This window comes from Lagopus muta, chromosome 3, assembly GCF_023343835.1.
Source record: "Lagopus muta isolate bLagMut1 chromosome 3, bLagMut1 primary, whole genome shotgun sequence".
Taxonomy (NCBI): domain Eukaryota; kingdom Metazoa; phylum Chordata; class Aves; order Galliformes; family Phasianidae; genus Lagopus; species Lagopus muta.
In genome coordinates, this window is record NC_064435.1 from 81,263,030 (window position 1) to 81,290,620 (window position 27,591).

Consider the following 27,591-nt stretch of genomic DNA (forward strand, 5'->3'; position numbering starts at 1 on the left):
GCAGTTAAATTCATTCATCTTCAGGCGGTGCCGGTGGGCAAACCAGCAGAAGAACGACGAGAGTCCTCTCCGGGCCGTCTTAGCCACAGCCGAAGGATCAGCAGCACCGCAGCCGCCACGCTCCCGCCCGCTCCCCACAGCCGCCCGCGCACCCCGAGGCTGAGGGCGGTGCCGACGGTTCGCAGCCCGCCCCGCACGCAGGGTTCGCTTCCGGCGGCCGCCACCCCGCCGTCCCCAACCCCTCCCGGCGGCCCGGCTGCGCGTGCGCCGCGGCCCCGCGTCTCCCCAGCGGCAGCGAAGGAGTTTGGAAGTTCAAAATGGCCGCCGCGGCGGAGCCCGAACAGCGAGCGCCCGAGTAAGGGACGGGTGGGACGGGCGGGCAGGCGGGGCGGCCGCTCGACACGGCGCTCCGGGGCGGGAGGAGGCGGCGAGCGGCCCCGGCGCGGGGAAGAGCGGCCGGCGGCAGGGCGGCCGGGCCGGAGGCGGCGGGGGGAGCGAGGAGGGAAAGGGCGGCGGGCGGCCGCTCCGCGGAGAAGGGTGCGAACGCGGTTGCCGGGAGCCGCTCGCGGCCCGGTCCGCCGCGGGGAGGAGGTTGAGGCCGCTCGGCGGATGGCCTTCGGGGCGGGGGAGGGGAAGCGGCGCCCGGAGCGGCGCGTGCGTTCCGGCCGCGTGCGCCTCCCGCCCCGCCGGGCCCGGCCCGCTCCGCCGCTCGGCGCTCAGCCCGACTCCCCGAGCCGCGGGCTCTCGCGGTACCAAGAGTGCCGGCGCTGCTGGAAGCGAGAAGCGATTTGTCGCCGGCGGCCCCTCCTTCCGGCCCGCCGCGTGAGTGGCGGCTGGCGGCGGTGGGGGCTGCGCGATGCTTTCCGCGGGCTTCCACCGCCCGGAGCCCGCCTCGCCGCTCCTCGGCGTCGCCCGGGTAGCTCGGCCTCGTGAAACGCTGTCTGTGCTCCCCTTCTCTCCCGTTGTCTGAGGATGATTTTTACCCGTTAGGCAGAGGAGTGGAAAACTGCTTTGCCTCGTCTGTGTGTGAACCGTGTGGAACACGTGAGCGTGCCGATAAATATGCTCAGTGCCCTGTAGGGAACCGTAAATAAGGGAAATAAAGTGACGACTGCGATAGAAAGCCCAAAGGTAGGGAAGAAATGGGTGAAATCTCTGCAAATCTTCATAGGCTTCCCATAGTTCTTCTCCTTGAATCCCAAAAAAAGGGACAGTGAGGCTGTAACACAGATGTCACAACTCCTATGGAAGCATAAAGATACCTCATGGCCTCGTCGCCTTCTGAAGCCTTCTTAAAATGTTTCTCTTCCATGTAATTACAACTCTGAAGCTGTTAAACGAATTAAAAGTTTGCCTGTGTTTTGATGGTGTTACATGAAATAAATCAGTGCCTGCACGTGGAGTAGCTCTGAACCATTTCCCTGGGCAGCCTCATTTGGTGGATGGCAGCCCTGCCCACAGCAGGGGGCTGGCTGGGCTTTAAGGTCCCTTCAGCCCAAACTGTTGTGTGATTTAATGCTGGCAAAAGGAGGCTTCTCTGGAGCAGTTCGAATGGACCTGCAATATTCTTATAATGTATTGAAAAAACATGAATGTGTCAACAGGGGACCCTCACAGCTCCCTGTAGCCAGCTGAGAAGTCCTGAAAGATGCACGGTCACCTTAATGTGCTCCTTGCCATGTTTCTCTGCCCTTTTGCTAACTCATTGCTCGGGATTGCAGATCCAAATTGAGGAAGTTTTAAATCTACTACTTTTTTTTTGTGTGTGCGTCTTTTGTGCCAAACATACCATTAAACAAACTCCTCTGGAGGCAGTTTGTCTTGTTTTGCATAGTCTGTTGTGTGGTGATGTTGGGTGACAGGAGGGGGCAGTTAAGAAAAAAGCCCTTCTTCCTATGTGCTCTGGTTGAGTAAGCAGCAGTAGTGGTAGAGATGTAAAAGAAGAAACATGCAGCATTAACACTTCTGTTAGAAGCTAGCATATTTTTAACTCAAATAGGCTGCTCCCTTGGAAAGGGACTGAGGATATTTTTGAGCAATGAAGTGTCAACAGTTTCAGCAAATTATTTCAGAGTACACTGACAATAAGTCTAGATTGTTTTCTAGTATATGAATTTGCATTAACTCACATAGGAGATAATCATTAACTGTGCTGTTTGAAGACCCCGTACTTAATGAGGAGAATGTAAATTGACTTTGTAGTGAGGTGGCATCCTTTAGTTGGCTAAGAATAATTCTGATATGATTATACCGATGGATCACAGGTCATATTCTTCAGAGACCTCTGTAGGATGAACCTAGTGGGGTTCTGAGGGTATCTCTACATTTCTGTGTGCATCTCACCACCACTGTGACCATCACACCCCAAGAGCTTCCCTTCAATGAATGAGGCTGGGGATAGAGCAGTATCTAAAACACCAGAGCGTTAACGAGTTCCAAAACTAGTGCAGGTGGGGTGAGTTTGCAGAAAGGCGATGCTGGCACTTAAGATGTGATTTGGCAGCAGATTTTAAAAGGCAAACATCCATCTTGCTTTAGCTGGTAATTGATGTTCTGAAGGTATTTGCTGAGATCTGTTTATGTCTATTGATAAGCCAATTTCAGCTTCTAGGGAAAACAATAAAAGTGAATGTGTGGAGCGTGCGCACTGACTTATGTAATTTTTGAACTCCTTGTCTAATTAAAGTGCTTGTTGCTGTGACTAGCTAATTGAAATTAGATTTCTTTCTTTTTTTTTTTTTTAAAGAGACCACCATTATTATTTTAATAACCTGTTCTATACTTATTTTCTGTTTGTTTTTTTTTCTGTCCAATGCCATTTTACAGAAGAGAACATACTTTTTTTCCTCAGGAAGCTAATAAGCTTCTGTATTCTATTGGAAAGCTTTTCTGAAATTAGGTGTTCTTAATTGATCCTGTTCTTTGATACTGTTCCTTGCATGGCATACATAAATGCAGGATAAGAACAGTTCTGTGTTGTCTAACGTGTGTATGCACATACGGAGAGGAATGATAGTTGAGAGAATCAGCCTCTGTGCTTGAGACTCTGCACGATAGTTTACTTAGGGGGTCAGAATCACCCCCTGAAATAAGTTTTGATCTTTGGAGGAAAACTGCGCTCTGTCTTTTGAAAGTACTTTTAGAGGACATAGCTTGGATTTGGCATAGGAATGGAACAGTGAATAAAACAGATACCAGACTAACAGGAGGTATAAATGCACAGCACTGCTGTATAATATTGGCAGTGTTGAACCAGTAACATTGAACCAATAACAAACCTACGTGGTTTGTTTTGTTGGTGTATTTGCTCCATCCTCCTAAGCTAGTATTTCTTTTTGCACCATAGCTGTCTGTTGGTGACAAACTATACCTGCTCTTACCACTTCATTACATTGCTTGTATGTTTTTAATTCTCCAAAAGCAGGTAATTAAATACCAGTCAGCTTCTGTCATAAAAGAGGCTATCAAACTAACTTGAGTTTAAGGGCTGCCGTGAATTGCTGGTACTGATGGCTAGTTTTCTCTTTTTGCAGGGCTGAGGATGCTAACGCATCTGAGAAAAGTACAAATGAAGAAAATGGGGAAGTGTCAGAAGCAGATCAACCTCAGAACAAGCACAGCCGACACAAAAAAAAGAAACACAAACACCGAAGTAAACACAAGAAACATAAACATTCATCAGAGGAAGATAAGGACAAAAAACATAAACACAGACACAAACATAAGAAACATAAACGGAAAGAGGTAGCTGATGCCTCTGACAAGGAAGATGGACCAGCTAAAAGAACTAAAATTGATTTTTTAGCTCCTCTGGAAGACTTGGAGAAACAAAGAGCTTTATTGAAAGCTGAACTTGAAAATGAATTAATGGAAGGCAAAGTCCAGTCTGGAATGGGATTGATATTACAAGGTTATGAGTCGGGATCTGAAGAGGAGGGGGAAATTAATGAAAAGGCACGAAATGGAACTAGACCTGCAACTAAGTCAAACACTAAGGGGAAATTAGAACCTGTGGAAAATAAAGCTAGTTCCAAAAAAGGAAATAAGAGTGAATCAAAAGAAAGGACTAGGCACAGATCTGACAAAAAGAAAAGCAAGGTAGCGGTTGATGGAATCAAAGAGAAAACAACCAGAAGTAAGTCGAAAGAGAGGAGAAAATCCAAAAGCCCCTGCAAAAGAAGTAAGTCTCAAGATCAGACTTCAAGGAAATCAAGATCTCCAATGCTTAAAAGAAGATCTCAGGAGAAAAATAGGAAGTCTAAATCTCCCCCAGAAGACAGAAACAAGGCTGACGATAAGAGTAAATCAAGGGATCGCAGGAAGTCTCCAGTTGTAAATGAAAGCAAAAGTCGAGATCGCGGCAGAAAGTCCAAATCTCCAGCAGAACTCAGAAGCAAATCCAAAGATAGACGATCGCGGTCCAAAGATAGAAAATCTAGGCGATCAGAGACTGACAAAGATAAAAAGCCAATTAAATCTCCTTCTAAAGACGCTTCTTCAGGGAAAGAAAACAGGTCCCCCAGAAGACCGGGCCGAAGCCCAAAAGGAAGAAGCTTGTCTCCTAAGCCACGTGAAAAGTCAAGAAGAAGCAGGTCCCCTCTCTTTAATGATCGTCGATCCAAACAGAGTAAATCTCCCTCTCGAACCCGCTCTCCAGCTAGAAGGTTGAGGAGTAGATCTGCAGAAAGGAAGAGAAGGGAATCAGAAAGGAGGCGTCTTTCATCTCCCAGGTAAAACGTCATGAACCATTGCAAAAATGTGCTATGGGATAAACCGTCTTCTAGTTTGGTGTTTCTCTTTCATTCTGAAAAGAGCTGTTAAAAGAGAATCAGGTTGTGTATCGTGTTATGAGTTTCCATTACATGCAGTCATCTTTCAAAAATACTAACCCCAGCTGTCAGACACACAAAGCCAGCTTTGCTGTCTGTTGCCCTCGCCAGGACTGGGAACAAGTTTTGTAGCTCAGATTTTGCTTTTTGTTGCTGTGTTGAATTCAGATTTTAGCTTCTGTTTTGGTTCTTAAGTTAATATGATGTTGTTTTCAGGAATTCCTATGAAGGGAGAACTTTCTTCCCTCTCCTCTTAAATGTCAGTGTTGGCATCTCCCCGTACACCTACTGAAAAGCGTGTGTGAATGGTGTAAACTAGACTTTCAGATATGCTTCTTAGTCTTTTTTCTTAGAAATGTTATGTCTCTTTAATTTGCTGGAGTCATGGTAGCGTTACTGGTCTGTTTTGATAGTGGGCCCAAACTTGCATATTATTGCCATATTTTGCATATGCATAAATGAGGGAGGAAGTATTTAATCTTTTTAACACACTTTTGTCATTTGTTTTAAAAGGCAATTTAGGTTCTGAAAGCAGTTACTTTGAGATTTAATATAAACCATCAGACGGTAGCATTTTTTAATCTGGTGAGGCCTGGATAGCAAGCTCCTTAGCAGAGAACAATAAGATTGTATACACTTTTGGAAGTTAACCCATTAAACCATTGGTGTCCAAACTTTAGGCTTCCCTGGGCCTCAATGAGCAAGAAGGAATTGTCTCGGGCTGCATATAGAATACATAGTATATTTAATGTATATAAATAAGGACTTTTAAAATATTTTTTTATTAAAGCAAAGCAAAAAAAAAAGTAGACCTAGTGGGATATTTGACCCTGTTTCTGACCCTTTTTGTTTTTGGGATACTAATGCACCAGACTGGGTCAGTGGCAGTGGCTGAAATTCCTAGTGAGCTCTCGAGGTGTTCTCCAGAGATTTCTACTGAAATTTTGCTCTTCCTGTACTTCATCCTTGAAAACAGGTGTTGGCAAATGTACGTGCTGCCAAAAGTGATGCTGTGAATAAGGCACGATTGTGAAGTGAGGGATATTTCTCTCTAATAATGGAGTGCTTTGTAAAGAAAAATCTTTGAGATGACAGATTTTTTTCAGTTCCACTAGTTTATCTGTAAAGCATTCCTTGATACACATTGAATGTGGCTGCATGTTTTTGCATATAGTGTCTTTTTAAATTGTCAGCTTTGGAAACTGACACGATTTCCTTACAAATTAAGCACAGTGCTATTTTCCAAGATGCTTAAGCACATGGAACATGTAACAGGTCGCACTTCCACGTCTGAGATGAGCAGGAGAGCCGGAGTCAGCACTGCAGTGCCCATTCCCCTGGTTCCATCCAGGCTGTCCTAGTCACACACCGCTGTGTGGTTGTTGTAGCAGTGGGTGAGTGCCCAGGGCTGGACAGGAGTGCTCAGAGGGACAGAGCCACAGCCGTGATGGTGCAGGGAAGAGGCAGCAGCAGCAGTGCCAGCTGTGCCAGGCTGCAGGGTTGGACGTGGCTGCATTGAACAAAGCAATCTAGGAAGCAAGAGTTGAGCATCTTGATGATGGATAATTTTAAACGTGGGGTATCTTCCACAGGCACAATTACCAGCTGGCTTTGTCTGTATACTATTGACAAGCAACACTGCAGGCACTTTGGAAAACGGCCCCTGTGGAGTTAATGAGCTGAAGCAAGTATTGTAAATGGCACCAGTTTATCCAGCCAGTTCCTGGTGAACGAGCACTCCATTACGTTGCTTGGACATAGTACTTGTCTGTCTTAGTTTCAGTTTTCATTTCTAGTGAAACTGCATTTCAGTGCAGGCTGCTGTGTTGCAGCCAGTTTGAATTAGTTGTCTAAACACTACTGCAAGAGATGCACATGTCTAGAATTTTGCTGTCAAGTTCATAGAAGAGTAACTTTAGTAATACCTTTTTTTTTTTTTTTTGCTACACTCCTGTGTGGGAGACTGCTGAGAAATATTTTCTGCTGGAAGGGAACAGGCTTTCTTTGTGGGACATCTTGAACCAATGTTCCCATGTTTGAGTTTTAACTGCCTATAACTACCCAGGCTGCCAGGTAACTTCAGGAGCTCCAGTGAGCAGTTTCAACCACAAATTCCCAGGAATTTGATTTTTCATATTTGCTCCCAGTGTTCCACTTGTGTAAGATACTTCTTAGTTCCCTGACTGAAGTATGTTACTGTACAGCATTACGTATGGGTTTCTAATCACCTTCTACTTCCTATCACATGTATGCGATCCCTGAACTGATTGGGATTCTTTTTGCAGCTATTTTGATTGGCTTTTGGCAGCACAACCACGTTGTAAACTAGAAGGCTTGTCAGTTCATCCTGTGTGGCTTTTTTTTTCGTGGCACTGTTCACAAAAATGTAACATAAATTAAAAGCAAAAAGGGTTCTTTTCCATCATTCTTGCAGAAACCAGCACTGCTTCTGTGTGTGCTTTGTTTCTCTTTCTGTTTACTATTATCCATCAATTCTGCATGTGTGTTCATTATATGCAGCTAGGGTAACTGAAGCTGTTAATAGCAGTCACTAAAAAAACCAAAAACATCATTTCAGAATGGGTAGAGTTGATTTGTCAGACCTGAGAGACTGTGAATTCATGAGATACAGCACCTGAAATATCTTGTCCTGATTCAATTTAAAAGAAGTAAAAACAAAGGAAATGGAGCAGCAGCATCTTAATTGAACAACAGTGGAAATATTTTTCAAGAATTTCTATTACAGCCTCATCAGAATTGTTGTCAAATATTTTTAACTTTTGTTTTGGATTGAAGTCCTGCTGTCTTGGGATACCATTAAGCTTCTTAGTGTGGTTGGTTCATGAAGGATTTTTTTTTCTTAAATAGTTGTTCATCTGTATAGATAAGAATGAACATAGCATATATATATATATGATGTGTGTGTGTATAGTTATTTTAATTTGAGAAGTGTTAACTGAGAATTGCTTTTAGCTGCACTACTGCACTATGTGGAATGCAGAAGCTGTTCACTTCTAGAAGCCAGATTGGAAAACACATGGAAGTTGTCATGGAATAGTTTGTCCTAAATTTAAACTCCATGTTGTAGAATTGCTGAGAAAAATTCAAGAATTCGGTTTGAGGTTTTATTTATTGAATATTACTTCTGATCAACATGAAAACAGGCTGCTATTTATGTAAGACATAAATGCAAGCTTTGTTTTAGAAATTTCTTAGGTTTATCGTAGTGATTAACTAGCTGTGCTTCCAGAGTTGTCCTGAGCTAGACGTGTGTGTGGGCACATATTTCCCAGGTTGGGGAGGCGAGCACATGGAGGGCAGCCAGCTCTGCAGCACACATACCCATTTCTGCACTCAGAAATCCATCTGATGGATCCTCGCCTGCAGGAAGATACTTAAAAGTGAGATTTTAGAAGGAATTGGAGGATTTGTTTTCAGCTCGCTCCTTATTTTACTGTGGTTCTTTCTTCATTTTAAGAACGCGAACCAGAGATGATATTTTGTCGAGACGTGAAAGATCAAAAGATATCAGCCCGCCCAGCAGATGGTCTCCATCCCGAAGAAGGTCCCGCTCACCCATTCGGAGGAGGTCTCGCTCACCCCTTCGACGCAGCCGGTCTCCACGAAGGAGGAGTAGGTCCCCTCGGAGGAGGTAAGGACACCACGTGGGTTTGTTCCTTTGTTTTACATGATACAAGAGTCACAAGGTATCTTATGTGTAAAGAGATAATGCGTTTTTCAGTCCTTGCTTATCTATAAGTTGGCATAGTTGAATTAATCTTGTCCTCCATAAATTCAGTTGTTGTATTACTTGGAGTTGCTGTGTGTCTTTGTTTTATGAGTAGGTTTTCCTCTTTTTCTTTTAAAAACAAGAAAACAAAAAGCAAAACAAAACAAACAAAAAACCCCCCTTCCTGTTACCAGGGATAGAGGCCGAAGAAGTAGGTCTCGCCTTCGAAGGAGGTCCAGGTCACGTGGTGGCCACAGACGTAGGAGTAGGAGCAAAGTTAAAGAAGACAAATTTAAAGGCAGTCTTTCTGAGGGCATGAAAGCTGAACAGGAGTCTTCATCCGATGAAAAGTAAGTCTTAAGGTCTAATTTACTGTCTTAAAATGCAGATCCAGTAATGGGGGGAACCAACCAGAACTTCATGCTGTAGTTTTTGGGCTGTCATCTACAACCTTAATCATGTTATATTACTTTTAATCTTGTCCAAATGCTATTGGGATGATTGAGATCTGTTGTTTGGTGGGGAGACCTTTAGGGGCTCATGCGTGGTTTGGTTTCTAATTTTGACTTGATAAATGTCTTTTGAAAATAATTTGGTCTGGTGTGTATCTTAGGGTATTGCTTGAAAACCAGAAAGGATTAACTGCTACTAGCAGTTAAGATCCTATTCTCTGTATTTGCTAAATATCTAATCTGACAGCATGAGATAATGCATTCATAACAGTCAAGTCTGCAGTTGGGAATGAAATGCTTCGTCTCAAGCTAGTGTCTGTGGACACATTTTATCAGTAAGGAAACATGAATGTACACACTGGGTTTTAATAAGTTTTGCTTTCTGAGTCAGGTTAACAATTTTGGTTCGATATTCTATTGTGTGCTTTCTGCACCAAAAAACAGCATTTAGTAGGATTCAGGATGTAATATTATGTTTATGACGCTACATAAAAAGCAATTGTATTTTTATAGTCTTGAAGATTTTGATTTGGAAGAAGAGGATGAAGAAGCAGAAATAAGACAGCGAAGGTTACAGCGGCAAGCAATCGTGCAGGTAATTGCTGTATTATCACAGGGGTTGTGGAAATAAATTCCATGTTTTTAGTGTAAAGTGTGATAAAGGAGAAGGGTATTACTCTATTACAATAGTATTCGCTATTACTATTTTTTTCCAATTAAATTATTCTAAAGATTAGTCTTGGTCAGAGGGATATAGGGGATATAGGGATAGAGGTAATAGGGAACGTGAGCTGGGTTTAGACCGTCGTGAGACAGGTTAGTTTTACCCTACTGATGATGTGTTGTTGTGCTAGTACACTTCTACTGCAGCAGCATTACTTCTAAGACTGAAGCAACTCTCCCATTAGTCATTTTTGTGTCACAATCAAATGCTGTCTGACGGTCCTATGATGTGACATGTTAAAAATATTCTCATTTATTCTCACCTACAGGTTTTCCTCAGGGCTGCATTGTTGATATTATAATATCAGTTTAACACTTAGATATCAGTTAATCAAAGTGGTTGGTTCGTTTCAAATAGCACTTGTCCCTTTCCAAAACTTAGTAGAGCCACTGAATTGCTTTCCCCTTCATGAAAGTCGATTCAGTCAGACGTATGCTTTTGCTGCCATTAAGGTTTTGCTTCTGGTAAGAAGGTGGCAGTGGTGATGAGTAATGTGTAATTGAGTCCAATGAAAGAGAGTCCAGGCCAAGGGGATGTAATTGTAAAGGACAAGTGGGCTTTTCTTTTAAAGGCGGGATTTGGCACACAGAACACAGCAGGCAAAATTCTGTGACGTTTTTACTTAATACTTAATTATAAAAACACTGGGTATAATGTAGTACTTAATTTAAGCAGCACTAAAAATAATGGTCATCTTTTGATTTTTATATAAATTTAATGATAAAATCCTTCAGAACAATGACTGAATTATTTTTTAAGGACTTTATTTTACTCCTTGTTTGCCAAACTGTTGTCATAATGAATCTGTCAGTACTAACATTATGGCAGGCACAAGGAAGGAAATACAGAAATACAGAGGTGCCTGAAATGTCATGCACTTTTTCAGTTTTATTGAGTTGTAGTAGAATGAGTTTTCATAACCTACATCCAGTTCTGGGGCCCCCAACACAAGCAGGACATGGAGCTGTTAGAGTGGGTTCAGAGGAGGGCCGTGAAGACTACAGGGCTGGAGCACCTCCCCTGCAAGGACAGGCTGAGAGAGCTAAGGTTCTTCAGCCTGGAGAAGAGAAGGCTCTGAGGAGACCTCATAGGAGCCTTCCAGTACCTGAAAGGGCCTACTGGAAAGCTGGGGAGGGACTTATTATAAAGGCATGTAGTGACAGGATGAAAAGAAACTTTGAACTGGAAGAGGGTAGATTTAAACTAGATATGAGGAAGAAATTCTTTACTGTCAGGGTGGTGAGACACTGGAACAGGTTGCCCAGTGAGGTTGTGGATGTCCCCTCCCTGGAAGCGTTCAAGGCCAGGCTTTGAGCAACCTGGTCTAGAGAGAGCTGTCCTTGCCTATAGCAGGGGGTTGGAACGAGGTGATCTTAAAGGTCCCTTCCAACCCAAACCCCATCAATTCTGTGATTCTATGATACCAATTCTATGTATCTGTAGAATTTGCCATTAGAGATGTAGGTGATTATGAAGGCAAAGATTTAATGTTCAGCACAAGCCATTAGGGATGAAAATAACTAAACTGATAAACTGTAATGCTGAGGTTAATAATTGTGTTTCTGTTTAGAAATACAAGGGCCAGACAGAAGACAGTAATATATCTGTGCCATCTGAACCAAGCAGTCCTCAGAGCAGTACGCGCAGTCGCTCAAATTCACCGGATGACATCCTGGAAAGGGTCGCTGCTGATGTGAAGGAGTATGAACGGGAAAACGTGGACACCTTTGAGGCATCAGTAAAAGCCAAACACAACCTCATGACAGTGGAACAGAACAACGGTAAGAATCTGAAACCTCACTTGAATGCAGTGTATTAAAACAGTGCAAAATAGATGTATTCCTTTGTTTCTTTGTATACCTCTAGACTTGGGAGCATATTGACTTTTTGGACAGAGTCTGCAGTATTTCCTTGAACATTAAGATATTTCAAACATAGTATTAAAATAATAAAGCTTGTTTGTGAGGAGGTTGACATGAACAAAGTGTTCTCCATATTTCTAGTAACTCTTAATACAGTTCATTCCATAAATATGGAAGAGCAGATAGTGATGTCTGATTTGATAATTAAGAACCACTTCTTTTTAAATGAAAAGTTTTCACTTATGCATACTTTTTTCTTAGAAGTTTGATTTATTTCTCTTCATTTTAGAATGAGTTGCAAACCATGACTTCATTCATTCATTTATTGGTTAGAGCAACTGTTTGAAGAATACATATGTATCTGAAGTTGTTTAGAATGATGGGGCTTTTGAGAGTCATTGCTAGCTTGCCCGTGTGTAACTTCTTGCTGAAGGAATACTATTGTCCTCCTCTTCCTGCCTGCCATGGTCCCGCTGTGGCAAAAGGAACACAGACCATAGATCTTGTTGGTTTGTTTGGAATATTTTTTTTTTTTGGACCCTCTTTTGAGGCTGGTATACCCTAAGTCTTCCAGCCAGCCAAAGGTGTGTCTCCAGTTGCCATGCAGACATACTTGAACTGGCTGTTCAACCTGACCAGCCCTTCAGGAGATAGCTGGACAGCTTGTATTTCATATCACCTACTAGATATATCCTTGGCTATGTTCTAGTGGATCCTTCCTTGAAATAGTAAAGCTGCACATCTCTGGGACTGGTACAGAGCAGTTTGTCCTGGTGTTCCCTTGTGCAGATTGCATTTTGAGATTATTCTCTTGTTATGAAGGTGAAAAGAACACTCTTGTGTACCTTTTCTCTGTTAGCATAGCACAAGGTGGAACAGTCCTTTTTATATAAAACACTCACTAATATATTTTTTGCTTTCTAATTTTGTCCACTAAAAGATAATAGAAATAAAACTGTTAACTACATGGGCTTTTTAATGACATTAGAGAGGATTTTAAAACAAACAAAAAAAAAAGATCAGTTGCACCAATGCACTGCAGGAGCTTCAGTTTATTGGTAGGTGTCTGGATTGGAGGTGGCTGTAACAACAGGAGGAAACAGGATCACCTGTTTGTTTTGTCAGAGCAATATATAACTTGACCTTCTACAAAGGCACAATAGTAAGTCACTAATGCAATCATTAGTAATCACTGTAGCCCAGTTAAAATGTGAGTAATTGAAATTAAAAGGAAAAATCAAGGCAGCTGCTAGGAGGGTCTGTACCTTGAAACAACAGTGTCAGTATGAGGGACGAGTTTTTGATGCTTTCAGAAGATTGATGTTTTGTTTGAAAGTGGTTCCCTCAGGAGACTGGAGAATTCTAAGGTTAACTGTTTATTTCTCTCCTTTGCTTAATACCCTTAACAGTACCTGTGTCTGACCATGGTAATGAAGGAATGCTACTACCATACTGTGTGTTATGGAATAGTTTGAAGTTTGTTTGCATTCACCAATGTAAACTTAATTTACATTTCTTTGCTTTTATCTTGTCAACCAAGTAAGATGTCTTTCAGACTTTAAAGATTGAAAGGTGACAGAGGGATAATCATCTCCACATTAAGGTTGTTTGTCTTTTAAACATGATTAGCTTCATCTTTCACTGTAAGCTACATGAGATCCTTTCTGATGGAGCTGAAGAAAACATTTTCCAAAGAAACAGTTTCTGGGCTGTGCACAACTTTGGTTTTTAGTAAAATACTTGGTGATTATCAGAAAACCCCACACTTGTATATTGAAATCACATCTGCATCTTGTAATACGTATAAATGCATATTTTTGTGCAGTCACTTGTAAGGATCGTATAAAGTACCAACCTCATATTCCTAGTTTGTGGATTGCTTGAAAGCTGCAATTTACTTAAAAAATACTACAAAATACTTAATTTTTCAAAGAGGTACAATTTTTTAAGAACTTAACCATCTCATTTTTGTATATGGATAATGTAAATTAGCTCTATCTTTAGTTTGCCACCATGTTGATTTTGAGGTTGTGTTGTACCAATATAAAGTCACAGACTGCATTGCTAATTGTCTGCTTGCCATCTTCCTCACTTTGAATAATGTGAATTTCCTTTCAAGGTTCAGCTCAGAAGAAACTGCTGGCTCCTGATATGTTCACAGAATCAGATGATATGTTTGCTGCATACTTTGATGTAGGTAATTCTTGGAGATGAAATGAATGATTCTTTTTTTTGCTCATTTTGTTTATTGAAGGGTTGCTGTCACTTGAAGTTTGTAGGAACATTGATTAGTAAAAGCAAAGTAACTGAGTTGATAATTTTAATATTTTGATCAGTTGAAGCAGACAAAGTAGCTTTTAATATTTCAGTGAAAGAAAACCTGCAGCAAGTAGGATTTTGGCCAGAGTAAACAAAGAATTAAGTACTTCACCCACTGTTCAAATGAGAGCTGTCGTGGCACACAGTGACAAACTTTATATTAACTTTTTACGCTAAAGCTGCTGTGTTGCTCTGTTCTTTCTTCAGAGATGTGTGCCTTCTTCAGAGGTTCATGCAAGGTTAATTTAAAAGTCTGTGTAATGTATTTTAATTTGCTCATGATGTGTTGTAATGATATGGAGGCTTTTTGGATGAAGAGAAGCATTTCCCATTTCTACTTCTTGCACTGTTTCAGCAGCTTTTTCAGAATGCGCTGAAGGAGCTTACTAATCTTGGCAGTTCCTTAAATACTTGTTGCTACTGGTACGAGTCACTGAGAAAGTCAAGGCAACAAGTTCCTTCTTAAGATGGAAATTCTGCAGTTAACCATGCTTTATGGCAGATGAAATCTATTAGTTTTCACAGAAGATTGTTGACAGGAGGTGTCACTGTAATAAAGCCAACACACACGTGCACACACCAAAGGAAAAAGATAAATAGTTCAGGAATAGTGGTGGTTTAGGTGCTTTTAAAAGCTTCAGGATAACAAGTAGGGATTTAAACAGTTTGTATGTAGTCACTTTCTGCTCTGCAAAAACTGATGTTCAGTCAGATATTTTTTACTACCCATGAATTTATATTTGAGATAATACTGTCAATTCAGTTAAGCAGTGTCAGCAGCAACTGTGATTCTAAGTGTAACAGTATGGATTTTGTGAGGTGACACTGAATGAACAGAAAGAAATTTGAGGCTTAAACAGTTACATTTACCCCCCAGATTGCTAAACTTTATTACTACAAATATACTGTAAGTAGTAAGTCTTAATATGGTCCAAACTGTGTATTCTAATTTGACTTGTGGAAATTCATTGCAGGTAATAGTTGAAACGTGTCTCATTTGTCACATTTAATAATATTTCTGTCGTTGTCCCTATTCTATTTCCTTACAGCAGTCTTCAAATGCTGGTATTTAAGTAGCATTCTGTGTTCAGTAGTATTTTTCTCCTACAAGATAAATGTGTTTGTAGTGTGGAAAAGAGCATTGTTTCAGTAGGAAAAAAAGTGCCCAGTAATGTGGACTTCTGATTTTTATAAGTAAACATTAAAGAAAACATACAGCTAGAGCACACAGGCAAAGCTGTTCCGTTTGTTCTTTCTGTTTCAGAGTGCTCGTCTAAGGGCTGCTGGATTTGGAAAAGACTTCAAAGAAAACCCCAATCTCAGGGATAACTGGACTGATGCAGAAGGCTATTATCGTAAGTTTCATTTACTGGGTTGCAACTATAGCAAGAAGGAGGGTGCTAAATGGAAAAGAACTGAAAAAAGTGAAAGTACTGAAACGCTGTCATGTGAATATTCTGCTGTGAGTGCCATGCTGCATATGGCGTGCCCAAAGCAGTTTTCTGTTCTTGCACACTTGTGCAAGAAGTTGCTCCTAGATATAAAATTTTGGTTAGGGTAAAACTAAAACCTGGCCACAGTTAGAGCCGTGAAATCACTCTCACAAAGGAAGGGAGGAATGAAGGAATGCTTGCCAGGATCTGAAACTAAGAAATCTAGCATCCAAGATAACATAGTGGCCCTTGTGGTAGCTGTTATCTAGAATTCAGAATGGAGATAGTGAGTGAACATGTTTTACTTACTGGTCAGTGTTAAAAGCTCATTTGCAGGTGTAAGGGCCAAAAGAAATACACCTGTAATGGATGAAATGAGCATGCAGGTTTTAACCTCAAGAAGGGAACAATTCCACATTTAGAATTGTTGATGTTCCCTATAATTTCCACAAAGATTGGTGCTAGTATGCTATGAAATTAAGTGATTATACTGTTGATATGATTTAGAACCATTTATTTTTCATAAAACGTTTCATTGTTCGTACGATGCATAACTCTTACTTGAATTGCTTGATCTTTGTTCTTCAGGTGTTAATATAGGTGAAGTTCTAGATAAACGTTACAATGTCTACGGTTACACTGGTCAGGGAGTCTTCAGTAATGTAGTACGAGCCAGGGATATGGCGAGAGCAAACCAAGAAGTAGCGGTTAAAATCATCAGGAACAATGAACTTATGTAAGTAATGTTTTTGTTTAATAATACTATAGTAGAGTATGTGAGACTTTTGTAAGTTTTTCATGATGTGATTTGAATCTTCCTTTGTTTCAAGTGAAGTAACAGATTACAGCTGTGGTTCCTGCCTTTTCTGCTAATATGAGCCATGTAATTGGAAGCGCTTGAGGACTATGTATCCGCACTCACAGGAGAAGGGTACTTGCATTTTCATCAGGCACTTTCTCATTTGCAAAACTGCAGGGAACAGTGGTGGCAAGAAATAAGCTTAACATTGATTATGTCTGCCCAGCCCTAAGATTTTTGAGATGGGAATTGAGGACTGTAAAATTCTGGCTTGATGAACCAAATCCATTTGGGAAGCCGTGGGTTGGATACTAGTCAATCATCTCTAACTTAGACAAAGATATTTAATTATTTTTGCATATTCTCCATGTGTGCGCGTGTGTAGAAGATACGAGAAAGTGATGGTACTCTGCCTATTGGAAAGAAAATCACTGGAGATCTTCCAGACTCAATGACCCTTAACTAGGGTGATGTTGTATTAAACTGTGCTATGTTATGTGAGGACTCAGAATCTCCAGTACTCATTTTCAGCATCTGCTGCCATAACAGCCATAGCCATGTGTTAGTACTTATCCGTTACAGATAACTTATATGGAAATCTCCATGCATTTTACACTGGAAGTCTTAAAACTTGTTTTGGTTTGTGTGTAACTGAGTCATTTTGAGCTATATGAACAGTACCTAGAAATATTTAGGGGAAAAAAAAAGGTAGTAAGCTAGCTTGGTGTGTTAAGATGATTTGGTTTGGGTGTGTTCTTGACTGTCAGTCAGTTTAGTTTAAATTTTTTTAAATAGTGTAAGTGAAGTAACTTCAAAACAAACAGGAGGGAGAAGAATAACTAGGTTACAAAATCAAAGGTGATCAAAGACACATAACAAGAGTGAACCACTGCTGTGGGTTTTTTTAAGCAGTGCTACATCATGTAGTACTATTAAAACTGACAACTAAAACTGCGGAGGTAAATCTCAAGGTTTAAACAAGGCACTGGAATCTCACTTGTTTTCTTTTCTAATTGTATTTCTTTGTTTGCAGGCAAAAAACTGGTCTAAAAGAACTGGAATTTTTGAAGAAGCTCAATGATGCAGATCCCGATGACAAGTTTCACTGTCTGAGATTGTTCAGGCATTTCTACCACAAACAACATCTCTGTCTGGTATTCGAACCACTGAGGTAAGATGACAGGTGTATGGTGTCCTTTGTGAAAAGTAAAGTACAACTAAGTCAACTAAGTAATCTTTATCTTTCTGTTCTTGACTATTGTTTTCAGTTTGGTACTTTGTTCCATTGCCAAGATTGAAGAAGAATTTAAGCAATTCTGAAAAAAAAAAAAATAAATCTAGAGGCAGAAATCCAAAATCTGCTGAACTAGTTAGATTTTTCATAGTCAGTTGTGTTGTAAATTCCATCCCTGGTCAATATTTGAAATGATGTAATTTATTATTAATAAATTATTAATTTAATCACATTAAATTATTTATAAATTACTCATCTCACTAATGCTCCTCTTAATGACTTTTTTTAGTGAAAATATTCTTCCTAGATTTACAGAATTCTTCACCTTGTGGTGTGGATTAAGAATGTGTAATCAGGGAGGTTGAGCAAATACTGTATATTCTGTGACAAACAGATATATAGCAACAACCTACAGAAGATGATTACAGTGCTCTGTAAACTTGCCTTTAAATAATGAGGATTTTTTGGCAGGCTAATTGTAGACAGCTTTATCATGGATCTAGACACTTTGGTTGCCTTAATTCCTATTCATGCTTAGATGTTGTTTGCATCAATTGCTTGTATCCTAAATTTTCCCTGTATATTTTAATTTTTGCCATAGAAGTTTGAGTTGAAGATAAATCATTTGCTGAAGCAGTGCAAGTTTTATGCAGTGCCTAATATTTGTCATAAAGGTTATTACTGACAATAGAGCTTCTTTGTGCTGTCTCTTCATAACGCATTTGTGCACTGTTTACATCCAGTCATGGTTTTGTTGTGGATTTGTCTTTTCATCTGCTGTTCAAGTCACTGAAGCATTGCCTCATCAGTTTCCATCTTTTGCATATTTTCTATTTAATCGCTTCTCAAGAAACTGAGCACTGAGCACAGCTGTTCAGAAAATGCTGTTCATGTGCAAATCAATTCTCTCCAATTAATCCGGATTAAAAATATGTTCTGAAGTTTATGTCCAGTCTAGTGAGTATATGGTATAGTGCAGATCTGATCAACCAGCATTTTTGTTTCGTTGCTTTACAAATAGTGAAGTTTGTATCTTGAGTTGAATGTCACTTTTCCTCCAGAATTTCTGAAGTGAACAAACTTATTCATGTTTTTCTTACAGTTGAGAAGGCAAGTATATTTCCCCTCACAGAGCTCTTTTGTTTCCTCTCTTTCTTACAATAGTATGAACTTACGAGAGGTGCTGAAAAAGTATGGGAAAGATGTTGGTCTCCATATTAAAGCTGTGCGTTCCTACAGCCAGCAGTTGTTCCTGGCTTTAAAACTTCTTAAAAGATGCAATATCCTACATGCAGATATTAAACCAGATAATATTTTGGTAAGTAATAACTAATTGAAAAATATTTTGTATGGACATTCTGTAATGTAAAATCAAGTATGTGAAATTAAGTCAAAGTTCACTTTACCTCCAAATGTTAAAAAATTAATGTTTTTTGGGGAAAAAAAGCTATACTGGTATAAATAAAGAAGTGTAACACAGCATGTAAATGAAATATTTCATTTACACAAACCTGCATCCACTTGTACCATTTTAGAAAGTAGGTCTTCCAAGGACAGTATTCTTTAGTAGGAGAAGTCTTAGGACTTTTTTCACCAGTACCTGAAAAATGTTCTTGTTTCTACAGAATGAAAAAATGAAAATAGTTTGGTAAAGCCTGGGAGGAGATTGTGTTCATTTGAATAAGATGACTGAAGAAGTCCTTACTGTCCTGTTTTCCCCATGAAACATTCTGCTTAGCAGAGTGTGAGCTACATCAAAGGAATCAAATGGTTTGACTTCGGTTTTTATGGACAAAATTGAAGATTTAAAAATGACCATTTTGTGGCTCTGGGCAGCCTGGTCTGGTGGTTGGTGACCCTGCACACAGCAGGGGGGTTGAAACTAGATGATCATTGTGGTCCTTTTCAACCCAGGCCATTCTATGATTTCTTGCCATCACTGTTGTAAAATTTACTAGCTGAACATGAGATATGTGAATAGTATTCTAGTTTATGAGTGGCACTCTGGATAGTAGAGGTGGAAGTCTAAACTGATAAAATTTAGTTATCTAGAATGAAATCCAGGTCCAGCAAGGATATTTTTTCATACTTCCAAGAGATTGTGAACACTGCATATTACTGGTGGCCTCCAGTTCTCCTACTGAATCACTGTAGTGAATTCCAGATGGTTTTTTTTTTTTTTAGTTCACCAACAGAAATAAACTAACAGATTTAATAACTAATATGTAGTGGTAGCATTTACCAAGTAGATTCTGGAAAGTGATGATGAGGCAGGAAGGAATGTGAATGGATTTGTTTTCACAATGGGAAGTCTTTAACATATCCAGGATTTACTGAAAATAGAACTACATACTACATACATGTTGGTCTAGATATTTTACATTTAAAAATTATGTTTCTTACTGCTACATGTTCAATTTATGCAGAGTTCCCTTCATCTCTTAGAAATTTCTGCATTCTGTTCCAAAGTGCAGCATACTTTCACTTTCTTGCAGTTGTTTATATTAGGGTGTACTAAAGTTTCTTTCTTATGGCTTATAAATTAGGAATCTGACAGGGAGGCTTATATTTCCTTCTCAAAACTAAATCTGACACCAGGCAGACCTGCATTCATGTTGGTAATAAAGCTGTTGGTTCATATTAAGTAACTATCCAGTTTATGAAGCTGAATGCAGTAGTTCTGTTCTTAGGGCTGCTCTTCACCCGACATGTTTGGCCTCAGATCACAACACAGAAGTGACTCACATGTTCCTTATTGATGTTTGACATGTCTTTGTTCACATTCTGGACTGATCTTGAGCTGGGTATTCTCTATTCTCTCTATACAAGTTTCTAACTTGACTTATTTAGGGGTAGGTAGTGTTTAGTGGCTGCTTGAGGGATTACCTTTCCAGCTAGCTCTGGTACCAAGTCACATGAGGCAAAGCAAAGCTGATGCCCTATTGCCTTGGAAGAGTTATATGGACACTGTGTCAAATTATGTGCTGTATTTACTACCCATTTAGAAAGTACTTTGATGTATGTGTGTGGGATCATTTTGTTGTTTGTGTTATTTTCTAAATAGATGCTAATGTATATTAATGCATATGTAATCCTTTCTGTGCCTTTCAGTTAGTGTCTTGCCACAAATCTCCAAAGCAATGGGAGATGTCACTATTAGTGTCTGTGCAGACAAAGAAAGCTAATTTGAAAGCTAATTCTGAGCATATTTTCTGTTTAGCTTTTAACACTTATGTTGATGGAAGCTGCTAAGTTATGCTGAGAGTTTATTTTTTTCCCCCCTACTTCTAAAATATTCACTGTTGCTGCAGCAATAAAGAATTAATAGTGAGAAAAAAAAGCCTAGTAAAATCTGTAGGAGAATAAATACACAAAACTGACTTCTTTGTATTTCTTAGATGTGCAGGTATTAACTTTCAGTTTAAGGTTTGACAATTTTCTTAGAATGCAGAGAAGACAGACTGAAACATGGGAAGAAACTGTAATTTCAAGGCTAAATGTTTTTCTTCCAGTGTTAGTCTTAAGTGCTGTTGCCAATTCTGTGTACAGATAATGCTAATATTCACTTACATTTAACTTTCAGGTGAATGAATCTAAAACGATATTAAAGCTTTGTGACTTTGGATCAGCTTCACATGTTGCAGATAACGACATCACGCCGTATCTAGTCAGTAGATTTTACCGAGCTCCTGAAATCAGTAAGTGCATTTGGATTGAGTACAACTTGGTTGTATCAGTAAGGCAAATGAAAGTTTGATTTGAGATTACTCTTTGTTTGATCTCAGCAAACCATCACTCTGAAAATACGATGGCAGTCAAAAAATTCAGCCAATTGAAAGCATGTTTTATGATTCTTCATGCGTGCTGGCGGTCAGCTCAGTGAGAACATGCAGTCACTCTGATTGGTATAGCTTTGTTTTGATGCAGGGGTACTGTTATGACTTTGTTTAATGAAGCTGTGGTGATCAGTTTGGGTGTTATGTAAAAACCTCCCTTTCTGTAATTGGGATACTGTAAAAGTTAAAAGTCTTTCAGTTGTTCACCTTCTTATTCCTAAGAGGAGAAGCACCGATAGAGTTTCTAAATCAGACTTTTTTTATTTGTCTGGTTTTGTGGTATTATCTTCAAAGCTGCCTTTATGGAATTAACTTGACTTGCTCTGTTTCAGTTATAGGAAAAATCTATGACTATGGTATAGATATGTGGTCTGTAGGCTGCACGTTATATGAACTTTATACAGGAAAAATACTCTTTCCTGGCAAAACCAATAACCATATGTTGAAACTAGCCATGGATCTCAAAGGAAAGATGCCAAACAAGGTAAGAAAAATAAGTACTTGATTTTTACTTGATATCTGAAACTGCTGTTGTGAACAGTAAAACATACTTTGTTTTCTCCCTGAAATTCTTTATCAGATACATCTCCTAACAGCAAGTATATATCAGATATCCTCTGAATGTATAATTTATATTAATTTAAAATTATATGAAGTGAAAGTATACAGCTTCTTTTTCGTAGACTAAGTGTAAAGTGAAAGCAGAAACCTTCTAAGGCACAGACCTGAAAAAAAACAGTGTAAGTCAGTGGAAGGTATTATGTCCTTCTTCAACTGGTTTGAATGTTATTTTTTTATTCAGCATAGTTATTTGATAAGTAATTCAGAAATAGTAAGTTATTCATGTTTTCCCAGTTAGTAGATGCCAATCCCAGTTAATAGATGTTGATGCTAATTGTGAAATTCATTAACACAGAGAGCTTAGCTAAAATTCTTGTCTTTCCCTGATTTTCCAGATGATTCGAAAAGGTGTGTTCAAAGATCAGCACTTTGATCAAAATCTCAACTTTATGTATATAGAAGTAGATAAAGTGACAGAAAGGGTAAGTCCTTCACGTGTCTGTTGTTACTGGTCTTTCAAACATACCTTAACATTTTAATTACAAACAAAACTTTGTAAACTATCAGAATGTCCTTTAGCAGAGGCGTACGCAGGTTACATGGTTATGGACTGGATGGTGGGGTAGACTGCAACTTGAGTAAATGCACAGTGACACAGCAGTGGTGGGGCTGACTAATTCACCAGAGGGCCACACAGCCATCCAGAGGGACCTCAGCAGGTTGGAGGTGTGGGCTGGCCTGAATCTCATGATGTTCAGCAGGGGCAGTATGAAGTCCTGTACTAGGGAAGGAGCAGCCCTGGGCACCAGTACACCCAGCCAGAAAACAGCTCTGCAGGAAGGGGCCTGGGGTCTTAATAGGCACCAAGTTGTATATAAGCCAGCAGTGTGCCCTTGCCATTAAGAAGGTTAGTGTTGTTCTCGGCTGCATTAGGCAAAGTTTTTGCCAGCAGATCAAGAAGGATCACCTGATCTTTCTCTTGTCAGAATTGGTGAGGCTACACCTGAAGTACTGCATCCAGTCCTGGGCTCCTCTGTACAAGAGAAAGTTGTACATACTAGAAAGAGCTCTGCATAGGGCCCAGATGATCAGAGGACTAAAGTGTCTCTCCTGTGAGGAAAGGCTGAGAGAATAACAACTATTATGCCTGGAAGACAGGAAGGCAGGCGCAAGGAATCTTATTAATACATATAAATACCTGAATAGAGGGTGCAGTGAAAATGAAGCCAGTCTCTTCAGTCGTGCCCAGTACCAGGAAAAAAGGCAGTTGGCCTGGACTGGAACATCAGATACAATTAGCTGCCGGCAAAGGATGCAGTCTGGCCTGCCCCAGTGTTTTATATTCGCTCTTTTCCTTTGCCTGCCATGAGTATTTATGAGGCCATGTGATGAAGAAGAGCATTGCTGATGAGAGATAAGAAAACCCTGCAAAAAAATAGCTGCTTAAGCGGTGTAAGAATTACGGCGGTTTTGTGTATTTCCACTGTTGTACAAGGTTGCCATTTTTGTGTTTGTAGGAGAAAGTTACTGTAATGAGCACCATTAATCCAACTAAGGACCTGTTAGCAGACTTGATTGGGTGCCAGCGACTCCCAGAAGACCAGCGTAAAAAAGTACACCAGCTGAAGGACTTGTTGGACCAGATCCTAATGTTAGATCCAGCTAAACGGATTAGCATCAACCAGGCTCTGCAGCACGCCTTCATCCAGGAAAAAATTTAAACCAGATGAAGAAGTTCAAAGGGTTTGAGTAATTAAGATACAAAGACTGAAGAAATTTCACAGCAGTTATTAATGTATATAAACATAAATATTTGCCCTGCAAAGTTGAGGAAGAAAAGATACATTTGAATTAACGTCAAGGCTGATATTTCTTTTAGAAATGTTAGAGTAATTCTGTTTTGTGTCTTATGTGAAAATTTTCACTGTAGAACTGTTTTAATTGCCAAGACTGCACAGAAGTACAATGCTAATGTATATGGTTGCAGTTCGTATATATTATAAAAAAGAAAAAAAGCATCTGTTTAAAAAAAAAAGAGCAGTAATACTGGGTGGTTGATTTGTTTTTAGCAGACTTGGCTTCATTTTTGTCTTTAAAAAATGGCCAGCATAAATGCTGTTTATATTCACATTTTCCTAGGTGTGTGTGTGCAGGCCACAGCAGCATGCCCTTGGTGTAGTCAGTGCCGAAGGGGGTCTGTTCCTTCTTGAGCCTGCCTGCAGGGATGGTCTCCTCTTTTAAAGCAGGTTGTGTACAACTTTCAGTACACTGAAGGTAAGCTAACCCATCAACATCACCGGTGTTTAAGCTGTTATTTTACTGGAACAACTGACAAATGAGAGACAGTAGCATTGTGGCAGAATTCCCTGCATGTTTGATAAATGATCTTGTTTTTATTTTCTGGCATTGCAACTGTGGCATAGTTACAACTTCCATTCTGTTCATCACATTTACAATTTTGAGAGCGCGCACTTGATGGATAGAGCGCCTTCAGTGTACTGTTTCTTATTACTTTAATTTTTTTAATCAACTTGCTATAGACTTTGTATACATTTTGTTAAATACAGTTCACTATGACATAGAGCCAATACTTACGGAAGAGTTTTCATTTAGTAATTACATACGTTGGGATCTCATTTGAAAGAACTTATATCTAAAGGATAGATAGACAACATAAGGAAACTTTTTAACTATTTGTATGTCATTTTGAAAGTGTACTGCTTTATGCTAAAAGTGTTTCATTTGTTTTCATTGTTTTCATTATTTGTGATCATGTTGTCTTTCAATACAGGCATAAACCTTCCACTCTTGAACAAAGCAGCTGCTTTTTAAAAGCGGTAATTGCTTCTTTACCTTTTATTTCTTTTGTAAATGAAGCTTTTCTTTAAAAAAAAAAAACAATGTGACTTTAAAGTGTTGTCTCCTTGCATAAAACAGTTGACACTTACTTATTGTAAAGTGAAGATTGTTCTGCTGCATGTAAAGTGGACCATGCAGATTTCTGTATGTTTTCAGTATGCATCATTAGATAATAAAGTCTTTTGTGAACAAGGCATTTGTAGCCATTTTTAAAAGAATCTGTCTTCAGTGATGGTAAATCAGGTAATTTGTAAAGAACCACCCCTGCCTTTTCTATTAATCATTTAATTAAAAGGATTGTTAAAAGCTATGATCTTTGGAAGAGCTATAGGCTATATTAATTAGATATATAATTATCACTGCTTAAACGAAAAGAAAGCCAAAAACCCTACAGATACTGTCTGCTTTCATTGTAATGAAATTATTCCTGTAGGACGTGAGATTAAATTCAGGCTTTAACTAATGTTTGTGCTGTTTTTCTCACTTTTCCTTTTGATGGTGCTGAAAGAGAAAAAGGAAAGCGAGTCACAGGCCACTCAACGCCTACTCCATGGGGTCTGATTTGCTGAGACACCAACTTCACCTTCCTAACAAGGTTATTTCTGACAGCATGTGTAGATAAACATTTAGCAACAAGTTAAAAACGGCTTGAAACATTTGAATTGGTTATACAACAAGAGAAAAACAGAATCAGACTTTTCAGATCCTTACTGCTGTTCTAAACTACTCTTATTAAGAGGTTCCTCTTTACATTTTGGATCAGTATATTCTGAAAACCTGTGATAAACCCACTGGTTTCACTTATTTTATAACACTTATTTGAACTAAGAAGGGTTTTTGTATCCATCTAGGTCCGTAAATGACAACAGTCATGCACTCCGCGAAGTGCACGCAGGAATGGAAAAATGAGGCAAAGCAGTCATTCTGCTGGTGGGGAATACCCCACCGAGGAGATGTAATGGCCTAACTACAAAAACAGGCAGGAGATGGGTCGTTTTGTAAGCTATTTGGAACCTTCCACCTGTCTCTCCTCAGTTGTAAAATTCTTGATAATTATTTCCACATGTTAAGGTATCTTGTTTGTAGCAGAAGTAAATTCAGCTTTCACATTTAATGAAGCAGTAGTTGTCTGCTTGTTAACTGCAGAAAGTAACTGGCACTTTCACAACGTAGGCAGAGCTTCTGAGGGCAGTTTTACACAGGAATTAGCAGCTTATTCTTGCTGATGCTTTGTACTTTATTCTTAAAATAGGAATGTGAAACAAATGAGTTGGTGATGCAGAAACAAAGCAGTAGGAAAAATGCACCTTAATACCTACAGAACTGTTTTAAGCTGTTCTGGAGAAGCGTAAAGTTGCTCGTTCACTTGTTCTTTGTGTTGTAGGTGCAGCTCAAAAGAAGATGATGACTACCAGAAGACATGAACAAAGGTTTCTGTCCTATAAAAGATATGAAAAATACTCTTCATACATTTCTGTCTTAATCTTTTGGTTTCCAGCATCCCAATTTAGAATTAACACTGCTACGGTATTGATAATTCCTGAGACATATTAACTGTATTACAATTTTTTTTTTAATTCTGATATGCTTGTTTCATTTTTGGTTTAAGATCTTTTCCTTACTGTGATTAAATGCAGGCAGATAGGCATTGCTGTTTAATGCAGTTTTCATAGAACGATCAGTTCAAGACCTGTCATTCAGAAAAGTCTGCCACTGTATTTGGTTAAAATGAACACTTTTAACTGGTAAAGATTTAAGCAGATGATGTGCTTTTTTTCTTTAAGTTCAGCAGATTTACTCATTCTGCCAAACACATCTGGTGCTGCAGGGAGTAGCTGACAGGCATTATTCAGAACAAGTGGGTTTCAGTCTTCCATCCACTCCCAGCTTCAGCTCTTGTATTGGCTGCAACCGAAAATCTTTAATTCTGGCTTCAAAAGCCTCTAGGAGTGAAAACCTCCTGACCACAGTTAAGAAACGTTTCCAGTTTGGGGCAACACCTGTTCCTGTGGCCTCTGAGGATAGCAGAGAGGCTGCTGCTGGCCACAGCAGTCATTTGAATTCCAGTGGTTGCAGCTTGCTACAAACACAGCAGTTAGACAACAGGGTTTTCTTGCTGAACTACTTTTCAGCTGACCTAACAGGAGAATTTATCTTTTCCTCCTATACACTAAGATATACTTTTCATCTTCACCTGAGGTCCTACATAAAGTCTAGTTAAGTCTGCTGGCTTCTGCTTGCTTCTCCCTCGTGGTGACAAGGAACTCCACATGTTTGATATGATTTTTCGGAATGCTTGGCAAACTAAACAAGATAGCAGCCCTTTGTATTCATTTAACTCAAACTCCTTGGAAGATTAAATGCTCTTTTTTTCCTTCTTTTTGCACTGAAACAAATTAAATATGCAGTTAGATTGTCTTTTTACTACTATGATGTATACTGCTTTAATTAAAAAAAAATAGGAACTGTTCAAAAGCCTTTGATTGAATATAATGATTCCTGTAGAATATTTTTAATAATACTTTATCTCCATACATAGGGTAAGTGGCAATAAACCTCTGAAGAACCTTTATATGTATATTGACCTGTACACAGAAGGCAGACCAGTCTGTGAGACTACTGGAGATAAAGCAATCTTCTACAGCATGTGTCAGATTGTAACTGTGCAGAATGTTGGGAAGTGGCTGCTGCTTGAAGTTAATAAAGTATGCTTAAACTTACTTGCATCTCGTCTTCTGTTGTGTTCACAAATTTACTTTTGCAAAGCTTCTAAACACGTTTGTTTAGAATTTTGAAAGATACCATTTCATTTCTGCATGGTGCTGTCTGCTTTAGGTATCAGATGTATTAAAGACTTGGGGGATGCTGTGGCACAGCCATTAATTTTTTTGAAGAATAGTTGAAAGAGATGAGATAATGAGCTGCCTGGTTGGTAACACGACTGGCCTCTATA

General features: G+C 39.5%; 1 protein-coding gene across 6 annotated transcripts; it reads left to right on the forward strand.

Moving 5' to 3' along the window:
- Positions 1-224: 224 nt before the first annotated feature.
- Positions 225-27,358, forward strand: PRPF4B (pre-mRNA processing factor 4B). 6 transcript variants are annotated; one of them, XR_007375595.1, is made up of 17 exons: positions 225-355; positions 3,534-4,730; positions 8,308-8,481; positions 8,754-8,909; positions 9,525-9,606; positions 11,306-11,516; positions 13,717-13,790; positions 15,181-15,271; positions 15,938-16,085; positions 17,182-17,319; positions 18,547-18,700; positions 20,966-21,080; positions 21,551-21,702; positions 22,175-22,261; positions 23,297-25,233; positions 26,023-26,068; positions 27,178-27,358. XR_007375595.1 is itself a non-coding variant. In XM_048938468.1 (15 exons), the coding sequence occupies exons 1-15, from the start codon at positions 318-320 to the stop codon at positions 23,498-23,500; spliced, it is 3,021 nt and encodes a 1,006-aa protein (XP_048794425.1). In that variant the 5' UTR covers positions 225-317; the 3' UTR covers positions 23,501-27,358. The 6 variants fall into 6 exon arrangements, 1 of the variants encoding a protein (XP_048794425.1); XR_007375598.1 differs by having other exon boundaries at positions 23,297-24,616; positions 25,147-25,233; positions 26,023-27,358; XR_007375596.1 differs by having other exon boundaries at positions 23,297-24,053; positions 24,571-24,616; positions 25,147-27,358.
- Positions 27,359-27,591: the final 233 nt, after the last annotated feature.